Source organism: Sus scrofa, chromosome 13 (assembly GCF_000003025.6).
Source record: "Sus scrofa isolate TJ Tabasco breed Duroc chromosome 13, Sscrofa11.1, whole genome shotgun sequence".
Classification (NCBI taxonomy): Eukaryota; Metazoa; Chordata; class Mammalia; order Artiodactyla; family Suidae; genus Sus; species Sus scrofa.
In genome coordinates, this window is record NC_010455.5 from 205,973,965 (window position 1) to 205,991,004 (window position 17,040).

At 48.4% G+C, this 17,040-nt stretch overlaps 1 protein-coding gene across 2 annotated transcripts in view; it reads left to right on the top strand.

Annotated features, from left to right (window-relative positions):
* PDE9A (phosphodiesterase 9A) overlaps window positions 1–17,040 on the top strand; it is a 96,640-nt gene that overhangs the window by 35,623 nt on the left and 43,977 nt on the right. For both annotated transcript variants that reach the window (XM_013981283.2, XM_005654079.2), the window contains exon 4: window positions 929–972. In XM_013981283.2, the coding sequence (XP_013836737.2) occupies window positions 929–972 (44 nt within the window). The remainder of the gene's footprint in view (window positions 1–928; window positions 973–17,040) is intronic.

Below are 17,040 nucleotides of genomic sequence, written 5' to 3' on the forward strand. Positions count from 1 at the left end.
CTGCCCTCTTTTCCATTTTTTTTTTCTTTTTCTTTTTATGGCTGCACTTGTGGCATATGGGAGTTCCCAGGCTAGGAGTTGAATCCGAGCTGGGAACCTGGTTCACCCGTGCCCTCAGAGCTCTCTTGTTACCAGATCCTAAAATTTGGCTAAACTGCTGCGTGTAAAAAAAAAAAAAAAAAAGCCTCTTTCACCAGGTGTCTCTATTTTTTCGAACCGTTTCCGGAGTTCCCTGGCGGTGCAGCGGGTTAAAGTCCCAGTGTTGGCACTGCTGTGGCTGAGGCTGCTGCCGTGGCATGCACGGGTTCGATCCCTAGCCCTGAAATTTCCGTATGCCCTGGGGGCAGCCAGAAACAAAGATAAGCTGTCATCGACCATCACCGTGTTTGCTCTTTTCTGCCTCCTTTCCATCGACTTCATCGCCTTCCCCACCGTTGTCACAGGTCCTTGTCCTTCTGCCTGGCCCCAGTCTCACCAGCATTGTCTCCCCACCGCTGAGGGTCTCCTCATTACCCGGGCCGGCATCGCCAAGGTGCCAGTGCATTTTCCACTGAGTTATGACACCAATCTCTCTGTGCATCTGGGGGAAGAGTCCCCAGGAGCTCAAACCCAGCCAAAGAGGGAGAGCTTCCTTTGTCTGGCAGGTGTGGGGTGGGCCAGGACCCTTCTCTGCGGTCCCAGCTGCATTCAGCTTGCTGGTTTTATTAACCAGCTATGAGCATGATAGCGGGTGGTCCATCCTTCAAGGGCTATATTTAAAGTATTTAGAATTCTTCTGAACGAGGACGCTCAGAAGCGCCAAGGAAACTGATTTTTAAAAGACCTAATTCGCTGAATTCTAATTCACCCCAAGTGCTTATCTCTAGTACCAGACGTGCTCCAGCGTCTTTGACAGCATCTTACTGTGGAACGGCCTTCTCTCTTGCAGAACTCCCTACAAAGTGAGACCTGTGGCCATCAAGCAGCTCTCTGGTAAGGCCCTGCTATCATTTTTTTTTTTTTAATTAAAAGGAAAAAAGAGAGAGAAAGAAAGCGCCAGGCTACCCCGTGATCGCATTATGAGCTAAGAAGTGAATTTGGAGCCTGGATCTGTTACAGAATCTAAAGCCATCTTCCCCTGCAGAGGCAGCCACGCTCTGCCCCCCCACAGCCCCCAGGGAGCCCGGCCCGGCCCTGACCACACCCCACTCTTGTCTCCCCGAGTCCAGTACCTGTCCTGCCCATTAGATGGGGAGGTGAAAAGCCCAGCCCTTTGCAAGCCCAGCCTTCAGGGTGCCCCACCCAGACAGTGGTGGTGTTTTATTAAAATTCCATTTCCTTTTGGGGTGTTTTTAAAATCACTCTAACGTATGTATGGTTTACACATAATAAAATGTTCCCATTTAAGTGTATATTTGGATATGCTTTGAAAGTCGTGCACAATCTTATTGCACCAAGACAAGGAGCACGTACATCCCCTGAAAAGGTCTTCTTAGGCCTCTTCCCACGCAACCCTGTCCCCCGCCTCCTGGTCCCTATCAGCCACCAACCCGCTCCCCGACCCCATAGGTTACAGATTTGTTTCAAGAGTTTCATAGAAAAGAAATTATGTAACATGTGTATTCTTTTTGGACTCGACCTAATGGTTTTGAGACTCGTCCCTGTATTTTGTGTATCAGTGATTCGGTCCTTTTCACTGGTGAGTAATATTCCAAGGGGTGAATGGACCACAGTTTATCTGCTCATCTGTTGAAGGGCCTCTGGGTCCTTCCGGTTGGGGCTTTTGTAAATCAGGCAGCATGAGCATCCAAGGACAAGCGTTTGCAGGGGTGTCTAGTTTTATTTCTCTTGGCGTCAATGGGATGGAATGGGGTTGCTGGGTTAAGCATGTGTGTGGTATAGAAACTACCGCCACGCCCTGTTTCTGCACCATCCCGCGTTCCCACCTGGCACGGACCAGAGCTCCCACTGCTTCCCCTTCTCGGCAGCACTTGCTAGCGTCTGTCTTTTTTGTGTCAGTCCTTCCAGCGGGTGGAGTGGTACTGCATTTATACTTTACCGGTGTCCTCGACATCCCTGCAATAGGGAGCAGATAAACTGCATTTAGGTCAGCGATCCCTTTCAAGTTAATTTTTGTGTATGGCCTGAGGTGAAAGTTGAAGTTTGTTTTTTTCTTTTTAGGATGTAGTTGTTAGTTTAATTGTACCTTTTGTAAGCTCGCTGGCTGCAGAGTAGAATTTTGACGCCGCCCGTATTGTGCTGGATGGTGTGTGAGGGAGGCCCCGACGGTCTGTGCCCTGGCGTCTCACCTTTAAAGTGACGGCGTTTACGTAGGAGCCCTGGTGGCTTTCAGTCTTTTTTATGCCTGAGCAGCTCTTGATGAAAATTCTTAGTTCAGTTCTCTTGAAAGTAGATCTTGGAATAAAAAATGAGTTCTAACTTTATCTCGCATGAAAAGCACATTTTGGAGTTCCCACTGTGGCCCAGTGGGTTAAGCATCTGACTGCAGGGGCTCGGGTCGCTACAGAGGTGTGGGTTCAATCCCTGGCCTAGCATAGTGGTTTAAAGGCTCTGACGTTGCCACCGCTGCAGCTCAAATTCAGTCCCTGGCCTGGGAACGTCCCTAAGCCATGACTGTGGCCATAAAAGAAAAAAAAGAAAAGAGAAAGAGAAAGAAAGGAAAGGAAAGGAAATCACTTTTTACCCTAAAAAGCTTATCAAGCCCTTGACTTAGTAGTAAACTATTTTTCTGGCTGTTTGCCATTCTTGCCGTTAACTAGATCCCGCACTTACTTCGGCCTTCACTGCTCTCTCTCCCCGTTGCCTCTTCTCTTTCGGGCCCCAGTCCACACTTAGTCGTTGGGCCTTCTTGGTCTTCTCTGGTCCGACAGGGTCTCAGGTGACCGTCACTGTCGTGACCCTGGCAGTCTTTAAGAGTCTGTCGATGGCTCTTCCATCTGGGCTCGTCTGATGCTTTTCTCACCACCAGCCTGGGCGTGTGCACCTTGGGAAAGAAGGTATAGGGTCCGTGAGACCCACGTGAGCCCCTGGCTCCTTCACTGTCAAGTTGCTTTTTTCCCCTTTCCTTGCTCAATTCTTGGGCAGCAAGTCCCGAGTCTAGCCTCCCTTCAAGTGGAGGCGATCGGAATTGAGGTTCACTTTCTCCGGACAGAGATCCACTTGTTGAGAAAAGAGTCCTCTCCCCCATTGAATTATCATGGCACCTTTGTCACAAATCCGTTGAGCACACGTGTGGGGTCTTTGGACTCACTGTGGTGCTCCATTAACAACCGCGTCCGTCCTCCAACCAGCGCCACACTGTCCTGATTACGGGGTTCCCGGTGAGCCTTGAAGTCAGGAAGAGCGGATCCCATGGTTCTGTCTTCTTTTTCAAAAACGTTTGGCCCCTTCCAGGTTCCTTTTATGTTCAGACACATTTTAGGAGCAGCCTGTCAATCGCTACTCAAAAAAGTCTGCTGGGATTTTGATGGAAATGCTGCTAAATATACAGAGGGCAACTTGGGAAGGACTGCCGTCTGAGTCACGTGGAGTCTTCTGATTCGTGAGTGTTTCTTCTGATTCGTGGGTGTTTCCTTTAATGTCTTTCACTGGTGTGTTTTAGTGGACAGTGTAAAGTTCTTCAATGGATATTGACAAACCTATCGCTGCTTCATATGTCAATGCCATTATCAATGGATTTTTTAAAATTTCAATTTCCACTAGTTCTTCGTTTAGAGAAGTACAATGGGCTTTTGTGTATGACCTGGCTGCACTCACCTATTAAGTCTAGTGTATTTTCTGTAGATTTCCTATGATTTTCTACATATGCAAATAGAGAATTGCTTCCTCCTTTCAAATCCGATGGCTTCTGTTTCTTTTGTTGTTGTTTTTTTCTTGTTTTATCGTACTAGCTAGGATAGCTCCTGTGATAGAATAGAAGGTGTGAAGGTAGAGATTCATGCTTCGTTGCCAACCTCAGAGGGAACGTATGATATTTTTCACCATCAGTTATGACGTCAGCTATAGCGCTTTTTGGTAGATGCCCTTTATCAGGTTGAGGGTTGGTTTGTTTTGTTTTTTTATTTCTATTTCTCATTTGTTGAGTGTTTTAATCATAAATGGGTGTTGAATTTTGTCAAATGCTTTTCTGCCTGTATTGAGGTCATCTTTTTTTTTCACCTCTCCAATTAGTAGTGAATTTTAATAATCCATTTATTTTTTTTATTTTTATAAAAGTATAGTTGATTTACAATCTTCTGTCGATTTCTGCTGTACAGCAAAGTGACCCAGTCTAACAACTGATTTTAAAATATCAAACTAACCTCGCAGGCCTAGCATACACTCCATTTGGCCATGGCATATTTTCTTTTTGTTTTGAATTAAATTTGCAAATATTAAGGATTTTCGTATCCCCGTTGATGAGGGATATAGGTCCATAGTTTTCTTTTCCTATAATATATTCATCTGTCTTATAAAATGAATTGGGAAGTGTTCTGCCTCCTCTGTGTTCTGGAAGAGTCTGTGTAGGGTTGGCCTTATTTCTCCCTTAAATGCTTCACAGAAATCACCAATGAATCCATCTGTGCTTGGAGTTTCCTTGTGGGAAGGTTTTTAAGTATGGATTCAACTTAGTAGGTACATTCAGGTTTTCCATTTACGGAGGTTAATTTTAGGAAGCTGTGTCGTTGCACCTGGGTTTCATCTAAGAGTCTGTTGGCATGTGATGCTGTTGATATACGCCCTTACGATCCTCTTTAGGTCCTTAGGCTTCTAGTGTAATTCCCCCTTTCACTCACGGTATTAGGAATTGCTGTCTTCTCCCTTTCTACACTGATCAGGTTAACGAGAGGTTTAGAAGTTGTATTGATTTCTTTTTCCAAAGAGTGGGTTTCATTCGTTTTCTCAGTCGTTTGCTTCCTGTTTCATTAATCCCTGCTCTTATGTTTATTACTTCTTTCCTTCTATCCATCCAGATCTAACATGCTCTTCTTCTTCTAGCTACGGAAGGTAGAAGCTTGATCATTGATTTTAGATCTTTCTTCTTTATGCATAATAATTTAAAGCTAGAGATTTCCCTCCAAGCATACTTCGTGTCTCATATATTTTGATGTGCTGTGTTTTCATTTCCATTCAACTTAAAATATGTTCTAATTTACCTTGTGGTTTCTTTTATGATCCATTTGTTGTTTAGAAGTATGGTGTTTAATTTTCAAGTACTGGGGTATTTTCCAGTTGTCTCTCCGTTATTGGTTTTCCAGTTGTCTTTCCGTGTGTTTGTCTTGGCCACAGGATGCAGCAGCTTGATGTGGGGGTCTCAGTTCCCAAACCAAGGACTGAACCCAGGCCGCAGGGGTGAAAGCACCGAGTCCTGGTCACGAAACCCCCAGGGAACTTGCTGTTATTGGTTTCTGTTCATTCCATTGTGACTGTGTAACTTCAGCCTTTTTTCATCGATTCCAGTGCATGGTGTATCTTGGTGACTATTCCATGTACACCTGAAAAGAATCTGTACTCTTGGTCCTGGGTGAAAGAGTTTATAAATGTCCATTAGGTCAGGTCAGTTGATAGTGTAGTTCAGGTTTTCTGTACTTTCGCCTATTTTTGTCTCTTCGTTCTATCGATTGGTCACCGAAGGGAGAGTATTGAAATACCCACCTCTGTCGTGGGTGCGTTATTTCAGTTCTCAGTTCTCTCACTTTTGTTTTCTGTTATTGGGCGCATGCTTGTTTAGAATTGTTGCACCTTCTCGATGGATCAGCCCCTTTATTCCGATAAAAATATGCCCTCTACCATTGGAGCTGTTCCTCGTTTGAAAGGCTTCTTTATCTCACGTTACGGTAACCAGTGCAGCTTTCTCACACTTACTGCTCCTACGCTGTATCCCTTTCCATCCCTTTCCTTTTAATGTCTTTATGTTTGAAATGGATTTCTTAGGGGCGGCATTATCAATTCTGGCAATCTCAGCTTTTTAACTAACTTTTTAAGCCATTTACATTAAATGTAATTATTGTTAGGCTTCTGGTTAAATCTGCTGCCTGGTTACTCATTTTCTGTTTGTCTCTTTATTCTCTTTTGGGTATTTTTCTCTCTACATCTTTTGGATACCAAGCGTTTTTTAATTCCACTTTTTTCTCCACTCTTGATTTATGAGCTATACTTCTTTATTTAAATTTCTGAAGCATATATGATTTACAATGTGGTGCCAATTTTTGCTTTACAGCAAAGTGACCCAGTCATCCGCATATATAATTTCCTTTCTTACAGTCTTCCATGGTGATCTATCCCAAGGGGCTGGATGGAGTTCCCTGTGCTGTACCATAGGACCTCATTGCTTATCCATTCTCAGTGTAATTGTTTGTATCTACGAACCCCAAACTCCCCCACCATCCCACTCCCTCCTCCTCCCTCTTAGCAACCACAAGTCTGTTCTCTATGTCTATGAACCTGTTTCTGTTTTGTAGATGGTTCATTTGTGCCAGATTTTAGATTCCACATATAAGTGATATCATGTAGTATTTGTCTTTCTCTTTCTGACTTAACTTTGCTTAGTGCGATAATCTCTAGTTGCTGCAAATGGCATTACTTTGTTCTTTTTTATGGCTTAGTAGTATTCCATTGTGTATATATATCCGTCTACTTAATCCATTCATCTGTAGATGGACACTAAGGTTGTGTCCCTGTCTTGGCTATTGTGAATAGTGCTGCAATGAACATAGGGGTATAGGTATCTTTTTAAATGATAGTTTTGTCCAGATATGGCCCAGGAGTGGGATTGATGGTTCATGTGGTAGGTCTATATTTTGTTTTCTGAGGAACCTCCATACTGTTTTCCATAGTGGTTGTACCAACTTACATTCCCACCCAGAGTGTAGGCAGGTTCCCTTTTCTCCACACCTTCTCCAGTATTTGTTATTTGTGGACTTAGTAATGATGCCCACGCTGACCACTGTGAGGTGGTATCTCACTGTAGTTTTGATTTGCATTTCTCCAATAATTAGTGATGTTGAGCATTTTTTCATGTGCTTCCTGGCTGTCTGTATCTCTTCTTTGAGCACCGAATCGTAACCCCTAGAGCAGGGATGAGCTGTACCTCTTTGTTTTATTTCTCGGTGGCTGCTTTTGGTGTTCCATATGTATCATCAGCTCATCACAGTCTGCCTTTAAATTCTGTTATCTGATGTCACCTCATGCAAGACTCTCAGAGCAGCAAGCTCCTGTTTCTCCGGCCTCATTCTTTGTGCTGCATCGTACATTTTATTCCTACCTAAGTTTTAAAGCCCATAATAGCCCGTTACCAGTTTTTGCTTTCAACAGTCAATTATATTTCCTTTCTTCATGTTTTTACCCATCCACATTTGCCTTTTTGCTACATTTTAGATCATCTGGATTTTCTTTTCTCCTGTGAAAGAGCGTAGGCTTTGTCCTGGTGGATAGTTGAATGCTCACAAGTCAGTCTGATGCCCAAGGAATGACATAATGCTTTTTGCAGCAACGTGGATGGACCTAGAGACAACCACACTACACTAAGTCAGAAGACAAACATCGTATGTTGTCACCACGTGTGGAATCTAAAATACGACACGAATGGACTTATCGACAAAACAGAACAGACTCAGACGTGGAGAACCGACGGGTGGTTGCCGGGGGGTAGTGGGGGGGGGATGGATACACACCAAGGTCCTACTGTGCAGCCAGGGAACTCTGTTCAGTATCCTGCGATGGGCCATAACGGAAGAGAACGTGAAAAAGTGTATACACCTGAGCCATTTTGCTGCCCAGCAAAAATTAACGCAGCTTTGGAGAATCACCTCTACTTCAGGAAAGGAAACTTTCTAGAAGACGGCCATTCCCCTTCTTGAATGAAGGCCGTCTGCCCCCCCCCCCCCATCAAAGCCAGGACTGGGAAGCACACCCACATGCACGGGCGGGCGGGCCTGTGGCAGCTACGGGTCCAGAAGAGCCCGGCGCCCTCACTGTTTTCCCTGCGGCTGCTCTCAGCCCCTGAGGCGCTTTACCTGGGGGACGGTGTCTTCATTCAGCCTCAGGACTGAACCAGCACCTGCCGTGGGGACGCAGGCCCCCAGTCCCCTCCATCCTTGCTTTCCCCAGGCCTGCATCTTCCGTCGCCTGACACCTTGCCCAGCTGCACCTCTGCTGGCCACTCGTCCCAGGAGGCCCTCGGGCCGTGGCCCAGGTGGCCTGGCTCCAGAGGACGTGGCTGTCCCGTCCTGCCCTGTCTCCTGGGCAGAGATCGTGGTGCCTCAAACCCACCTGCTCCCAGCAGCCCCCTTGTCCTTGTTCTCTAAGGCGGACGATGAAAGCTGGGGCCTCAGGGTGCACAGAAACACCCACAGCACGTGTGCACGCGCTCCTGCCAGGCAGAGGTGACAGGTGGCCGGCGGGGAGCGGCAGGGTGGCTGGCTGTCCATTGACTGGTCCCCAGAGTTCTAGCAGGGGACAAGCAGCTTGTCTCCCGGGCACACGTCTGCCTTTCCCCGGCCAGGGGGTACTCCCCCGACCCTTTTAGGGAGTCCTTAGGCCTCCAGACCCGAAGAAGCCAGGCCAGAGGGCCGACTGTATCTCTCCTCAGGTCCTTCGGCTGCAGGGGCCTCTCGGAGAAATGTCCCCCCACGCCTGCGCCCCACAGCTTCAGACAGACAAATCCCAGTTAGGGTCTCGGACTCGCTCCAGCCCCGTTGTGGCTAAACTCTCAGCCCTGCAGCCAAAAGGGCCTCAGCCATGGAAGCTGGAGATGCTCTCGGGACACCCCCCCCCCAGGAGAGGACCACTGTATCAAAAGCCAGCCGCTGTCCGGAGGCTGCTGCGCTGTAACGCAAAATACACGCTGAATTTCGAAGACTCCGTCGGAAGAAAAGCAATTCAAACCATCTCGTGAATAATGGTTACATTTCATGCTTTCGTCCGCAGCATGAGTCACACGGCATGAAACCTACCGTTTTATTTATTTTGGACCGCACCTGCAGCATGTGGAAGTTCCTGGGCCAGGAACTGAGCCTGCGCCACAGCAGTGATGATGCCAGGTCCTTAACCTGCGGCACCACCAGGGAACTCTAAAACCCACCATGTCAAAGGGCACAGATGCCGTTGTTTGCAGGGCATTCCCTTCGTTGTGGAATCATCTTTCTCAAATGCCAGGACATTTCTGTCATCCAGGAAGCCCCACAGCTCCCGGCCGGCCGTCCCACCCCAGCCCCCATCTCCGCGGACAGACCTGTCTGGACGTGTCGTGAAATCGAGCCTGTGGCCTTGGCACCTGTGCCCTGCCCGCAGCCTGGGGTTGGCGGGGCTGCGCTGCTCTGCTCCGGGGAAGGTCAGCGCTCGCCCCACGGGACTGCAGAGCCACGCGGTGTTCTGCTCACGGATATTCAGATGTTCCCACTTTGCGGCCAATGTCAAGTCCACCACCGTGGACACTCATGCCCAGGTTTTCCTGGGAATGATACATGTCGGAATGAGCTATTTTGAGATAAGTTGGGTTCCATAAAATATTTAAATTAAAAAAAACCCACAGAGTCCAGCTGCCTTGGAGGGAGGGCCTGAGAGGATTCGAGCCCTGGTGAACCAGCTTCTTCCTTCTGAGCCGAGGTCCAGCCTGCGGACTTGTGTGCGGGACAGACCAGAAGTGCTGAGGGCTGGCACCCCGAGCATGGCCCCCCAGCCAGACAGGGACACGGAGAAGTGCTCAGCTTCTTGCCCCGCGGGGACAGTTCACCCCTCGTCTACGCAGCTGCCCCCAGTCCCCTGCTTAACGCCCCCACATCCCTGCTTTGCCTCCGTTGCCCATGCCCCCAGGTTTCCTGGGTCCCCTCCAGGTGCACTGCTGGGCCCCGGTTCCATGTGTCCAGGGCGGCTTCACAGGATCCCAAGCGAAGAAACGGGGACGGTCCAGCTGCCCTCCTTCGGGGCCAGTCTGGGTGAAGTGGCTTCAGGAAGACTGCCGTCTACACTGCACTGCAGCTTCCCTGCGAAGGAGGAGCCAGGCTGCACCCCCGCGTGGTTCTTCCCAGGATCCACGAAATAACTCCTGCAAAAGGGCTGAGCACAGCGCCTGCCCCGTGGGGCGTGCTGTCATTGAACGACAGGTGTCATTTCAGTGACCCGGGGGGCATGTTTCAGCGGCTGAAGCCGGATCTCTGGAACTGCTTCCTCAAGTCTGAACCTGCACACTGAGGGCTGGCTGCCTTGCCCCTTGCCAGTCAAGCTAATGCTTGACATTGGAGCACAAACATCATGGGAAATAACGACCCTTCTTAACACCGTCTTCTATTTTTAGTGTAATCTCATCGCCAGCAGCTCTGTAATCAGAGCCTCTGTCGCCTTTACGTGTATTTTTTAAAACAAAAAGAGCTCAGTGTACAGAGGGAGAGTTCCCGTGTCTCCGTGATGTCTCCCTCGGGCTTCGTCCACTTCTGCTTTCTTTAGCTTCATGGCACTGTGTGTCCGCCCTCCCCTGGGGTGGCCCAGGCGACAGCAGCGGGACTTGGCACATCACTGTGAGGGTGTGGGTGGCAAACCGTGGTACCGCATGCAGGCGCCGCAGTGACGATGTCAGGATCCAGCAGCGCCGGCCCTTAGGGTCCGCAGGTCCCAACCCGCCCACGCCGAGGGATGTGAGCATCAGCAGATTGGGGTGTCCTGCGGGGAGGTGTCTTGGAACCTGCCCCCTGCGGATACCGAGGCGCGACTGTACAGTGAGAACGGTGACATCCGAGCACGAGTGCACGCACCTCCAGGAAACAAAGGTTCAAGCTCTTGGCATTGGCGGAGGCAGGCACCCCTCCCCCGCCGCGTCTGTGTCCCAGGTAACTGTGCAGTGACGGGCACACACAGACGTGACGGATAGGTCTGATGACGTCCTAAAGACGTGTGCGCGTGTGCTCACCCCCCCGGGCCAAGACAAAGCCGCATTCCCACGCCTGGGAAAACGCCCTGGGCTTCTCTTCAAGCCAGTTCTCCCACCCACCCCGTGGGAAACGGCGGTTCTGACTTCTTTCACCGCAGACGGCTTCTTCCTGTTCTCCAGTTTCATGAGAATGGAATCACACTGTGAGGGCTCTCTGGTGTCTGCCTTCTCTCGCTCAGGATCCTGTGTCTCAGACCCATGCAGGTCGTTTGTTTACTGTCTGCTGCTCTGTTTCATGCTCGCCCCATCGCCGGTTCATGAATTCTCCTGGGAGTGGACTTTCCGGTTTGGGGTTAAGCTACCTTTAAGCATCGCACACGTCTTATGTGGTCGTATTTGCCGTTTATCTCCGGTGTGACTTAGGAGTGATGCTGCTGGCTCATGTGATAAAGTGTGTTTAACTTTATAAGAAACTGCCAAATTTTTCCTGCAGTGGCATTTTGCATTCCCACCTGTCATGGATGCGTGATCCAGGTGTCACATCCAGCCCAACACCAGCATTCTTGGTGTTTTTAATTTTAGACCTTCGAGTAGGTGTAAAGTCACATTTCATTATGGTTTAAATTTGCACTTCTCGGATGACTTAATAAATTGGGAAAGTGTCTTTCTGTGCTCATTGGTACATGCATACCTTATTTTGTGAAGTGTCTATTTCAAGCATTTTTCTCATGTTTAGGCTCTTGTATCAGTTTTTGTCACTGGTGTGGGGGGCAGCGCATACTCTTGGATAGAATGCAGTTGTCAGGTGTATGTACAGCCAGCATCCTTTGCCAGTTTGTGACTGGTCATTTGATGAGCGGACATTTTTAACTGGATGAACTTAATTGAACAGTTCTGTGTGTGTGTGTCTGGTGCTTTCTGAGTCTTCATTAAGAACCCCTTCTCTCCCCGTTTCTCCCACCCCCAAGGTCACGAAGATACAGTTTTAGGAAGTTTAGGGTTATAGCTGTTACAGCTTAATCTGTGATCCATTTCAAACTGATGTTGTGTGTGGTGTGAGGTAGGGGTTGACAGGCTTGTGGATCCAGTTGGTACGGCACCCCTGGTTAAAGAGCCTCCCTTCCCGTTGGGCCACTTTGGCACCTTTGTTGAAAATTGTCTCTCTGTATATGGGTCCCTGTTCTGTTTCTTCCATTTGCATGTCTCCCGACCCCGAGACCACCCTGGCTCAAATGCCAGAGCTTGGGAATGGGTCATTGTCCATGTCTGTACTTCCTTTTGTTTTGGTTCTTTGGGTCCCTCTAAATTTTAGAATAAAGAATCAACTTGTTGGAGTTCCCTGGTGGCTCAGCGAGTTAAGGATCTGGTGTGGTCACTGCTGTGGCACAGGTTCCATCCCTGGCCCAGGAACTTCCACCAAAACCAAAACCAAAAAGAGAACTAACTTGTTGATTTCTTTCAAAAACCCTTCTCTAGCTTTGACAGGGATTGCGTTCAGTGTGTAAGTGAATTTGGTAACAGTAACGTCGTGACACTATTGAGCCTTCAACCACAGGCACCCTCCGTCCCTCCACTCAGCTTCAGGAGCAAGTCCGGCTTATCTTTTGTTAAATCTGTTCCCGAGCTTGAGCTTGTGCTGTTTTCCGGTGTTATTGCAAATGAGATCTTCGTTTAATTTGCCATGTGTTTGCTGCTCATTTATAAAAATGGAACAGATATTTGTACATTGACGGAGTATCTTGAGACTTTGCTTATGCCTTCAGGGGTTCGTTCTGGTACTGATTTTATACACTCGTAGGATTTTCCGTAGAGACGGTCCCACTTTCTGACACTGAAGACAGTTTTGCTTCTTACATTCCAGTCCGTTTGGCTTTTATTTCTTTTGCTTGTCTTGCTGCGCTGGTTGAACCTGCCGTGCAATTAAAGTGACCTCAGCCCGCCCTTAGGGGACTTGCCTTCATTCTGTCACCAGTGGGTGTGAGATGAACTGCAGATTGCTATTATTGCTATTATTTGTAGCCTCCCTTTTTCAGGTGGAGGGTGTCCTCTTCGGCTAGTTTTCTATGAGTGTTTGGTCCAATGTTCTTTGAGAAAATTCTCCATTCATTTTATCTGATGTTCTTTGTGTGTCTCCTGAGATTGGTTGAGGGTGTTTCTTTTTACTCCTAGTTTTCTAATGGTTTTTTCCATCAGAAGTAGGTGTTAATTTTGTTTAGTTTAGTTTTGTTTTGTTTTGTTTTTCAGGGCAGCAGGTGTGGCATATGGGAGTTCCCAGATTAGGGGTCAGGTCAGAGCTGCTGCTGCCCGTCTACACCACAGCCACAGCCACGCCGGATCCGAGTCACATCTGTGAGCTACACCACCGCTTACGGCAACACTGGATCCTTACCCCACGGAGCGAGGCCAGGGATCAAACCCGCATCCTCATGGATATTAGTCAGTTTTGTTTCCACTGAGGCACAACAGGAACTCCATGGTGTTAGATTTTGTCACATGTTTTTTCTGCACCTACGAGGGTAACTATACGATTTTTCACTTTTCTTCTGTTGAGAGTGAATTATACTGACTGATTTTCAACGGTTTAAATAACTTTGCTTTCCTGGGGTAACCCCACTTGTATTCCCAGGAAGTATTCCTAGGAAAATATTTAGGAATAAGTTTAACAGAGGGTATGCAGGACCTCTACCCTGACGGAAGATTGTTCCCTTTTTATGGATAGTTTTCGATTTTATTTCCTACTAACACATTAAGGTTTTTTGTGTCTGCGTTCTTGTGGAACGTTGGCTTATAGGTTGTTCTTGTCGTGTCTTTACCATGTTTCGATAGTGGGGTTGTGGTGGCCTTATCAAACATATCGGGGGGGAGGGGGTTGCTTTCTGCTCTGTTTCCTGAAAGATTGTACGGAATTTTGGTATTATTTCTTCCTATATCCATTTACATGCAGTGTATTCGTCGATGTGCTTGCAGCTACGTCACCATCCTGCCCTTTTGTTTGTTTGTTTTCTGTTGATCTTGGGTTCGCTTCCCTGTTCTCCCTCTTCAGCCTTCTGTGGGGTTAATTAGACAAATACTTGTGTTGTTTTTTATTCCTTCTGTTGGCTCTTTTATCTCTATCTTTTTTTTTTAGGGCCACACCCACGGTATATGGAGGTTCCCAGGCGAGGGGTCCAAGCGGAGCTGTGGCCGCCGGCCTGCACCGCAGTCGAGGCAACCCAGGATCTGAGTCGCATCTTTGACCTACACCACAGCTCACGCAACGCCAGATCCTTAGCCCACCGAGCGAGCTCAGGGATCGAACCTGCATCTTCATGGATAGTAGTCAGATTTGTTTCCGCTGCGCCATGACGGAAACTCCTATATCTACTTTTCAGCGTTACTTTTTTTTTTAGTTGGTTTTTCTAGATATCTCCCTGGGCACCCTTACCCTTTTTTAATTGAGGCTTTATTTTTTAGAGCAGTGTTACAGGTTCATGGCCAAACCGAGTGAAAGCACTGAGTTCCCACACGCTTCCCCGCCCGCCGTCAACACCCCGCGTTAGAGCTTGATGTGGGTGTCAGCCCAAGTGCATAGGGCTCACCCTCTGTGTTGTTCATTCTCTGGGTGCTGACAGATGCGTAATGACATGTGTCCACCCCCACAGGGTCCCTCCGCATAGCTCCTCTGCCCCCAGAGTCCTCTGTGCCCCGTCTTGTCACCCGCACCCCCCCCCGACACCCCTGACAACCACAGAGCTTCTTACTGTCTCCACTGTTTGCTTTTTCCAGAACGTCCAGAGCTGGCATCCCACAGCGGGCAGCCAGTTGGCTTCCTTTGTTGCGTAATATGCATTCAAGGCCCCTCTGTGCCTTGTCATTGCCTCCGCCTAGCGCCTTTCTCTTTAGAAGGACTACAGTTTGTTCCTTCACCCAGCGAGGGAGCGCCGTCGTGGTTGCTTCAGAGGCTTTGGCGGTCATGGCCAAAGCTGCTGTAAACATTTGGGTGAGGCTTTCGTGTAGACATGACTTCTCAGCTCCTGGGGTGGAAACAGCCAGGAGCGTAACTGCTACCTTGTGCTTTTACGTGTGGAAGGACCTGTCTTGGAAAGTGGCTGCCCCCTGTCGCGTCCCCACCAGCCGCGGCCGAGAGCTCCTGCTGCGCCGCGCGCTCGCCAGCCGTCGGGGACCCCGGCGACGCGGGTTTGGCAGCGGTATCTCACTGCGCCTCTGTCCGCAGCTCCCTGTGGGTAGTGAGCCTCCTTGCCTGTGTTTCTTTGCGTCTGTACATCTTCTCCACGTGTCTTCCGCATCCTTCGCCCATTTCTAAAGCCTCCTTAACTTTTTACCTATTTAGAGTTAAGATCGTAGCACTTTGCGCAAAATGGAAGGACTTTGAGCACGGCAGCCCCCCCACACACACCCCAGAGCCATTGCCACGGGGACTTGGCATCTGTGCTGTACGCTGAACCTGTGTGACTGCCCACCCCGAAGGCACACGTTGAGGTCCCAAGTGCCACTTTGGTGGCATGTGGAGGTGCGGCCTTTGCCAGGGCAGAAGGTCCTGAGAGCGGATTCCCCCTTATAGAGGAGACCCAGAGAGCCCCCTCGCCCCTTCGGCCCCGTGCCCTCTGTGTACCAGGCAGTGCGCCCTCCCTGGAGGCTCCAGTGAGAATCTCCAGCCTCCAGAGCCACGAGAAGTGAATTTCTGTTGTTTGTAAGACCCGATTCCGGGTGATCTGTCAGAGCAGACGGAACAACTAAGACAATTACACACATTATAAGCTCCAAAGGACAGTGTTCCGCTTTTTACTTTAAACAGCCAGCTGTCTTTTGAAGACATTATGCAAAGAAACTTAACGATCCCTTTTTTTGCTTTTTGTTTTGTTTTCTTTTTGCATTTTAGGGCCGTAGGTGTGGTATATGGAGGTTCCCAGGCTAGGGTGGAATTGGAGCTGCAGCCGCCGGCCTCCACCACGGCCACAGCAACGCCAGATCGGAGCCACGTCTTCGACCTACACCACAGTTCACGGCAATGCTGGATCCGTAACCCGCTGAGCGAGACCAGGGATCAAACCCCCATCCTCATGGATACTAGTTGGACTTGTTTCCAGTGCACCACAAGGGGAACTCCCTAAACTTAAAGATAATTTTGTTTTTGTTTTTATTTCTTTGGCCGGGCCAGAGACTGAACCCAAGGCGCAGCAGCAACGGCACCGGATCCTTAACCGGCTCCACCACCAGGGAACTCCAAAGATAATTTTTATAGGGACCTACCTTTTTACCACTTCCAGTGCCTTTATTTTTCCCTGCAGATGCCAACTCCTGAGTGGCGTTCTCTCTCTTCAGCCTGAAAATTTCCCTTTTTCTTTTAACATCTCTTGCAGTGCAGAGCTGCCAGTGACTAATTCCCTCAGCTTTTGCTTCTCTGAACATGTCTCTGTTTTGCCTTCATTTTGAAATACAGGTTTTCGGGGTGTAGAATCCTGCATTTCGAATTTTGTCGTTGTGTTTTAAACCAAGTCTAAAGACGTCTGTTCATTTTTTCCCTGCCTTCCGTCTTTTTCTGATGAGAAGCCAGCTTTGATTTGATCATTATTCCCTGCAAAGAAGGTGTCTTTCTTCCTCTGGATGCTTTGGAGGGGTTTTTCCTTTATCTCTGGGCTTCAGCACTTTGACCGGGTCATGCGCTGGTTTTCTTTTTGTTTCTCCAACTCTGTGTCCTTCGTGGAGCTTCCACGGTGCATATGTTTGTTTTCATCAAATTTGTCCAGGTTTTCAGTATTAACCCATTAAAGGCATTTTGTGCAGCATTCTCTCAACTTTCCTTCTGAGACTAATTACATGTACATAAGGACGCTTGCTCTTATCTTTTTAATCTTTTCCTTTCTGCCCTTCAGACTGGATACTTTCTAAAAATCTGTCTTCAACCCCCGTGACTCCTCTGCTCACTCCAAACTGCTCTAAGCCCATCGGTGAAATTTTTATTTCAGATATTTTTTCAAGTTCAACAATTTCCTTCAGTTCTTTTTTTTTTTTTTTTTTTTTTTTTTTTTTTTTTTTTTTGTCTTTTTGCTATTTCTTGGGCCACTCCCGCGGCATATGGAGGTTCCCAGGCTAGGGGTCCAATCGGAGCTGTAGCCACCGGCCTACGCCAGAACCACAGCAACGCGGGATCCGAGCCGTGTCTGCAACCTACACTACAGCTCACGGCAATGCCGGAT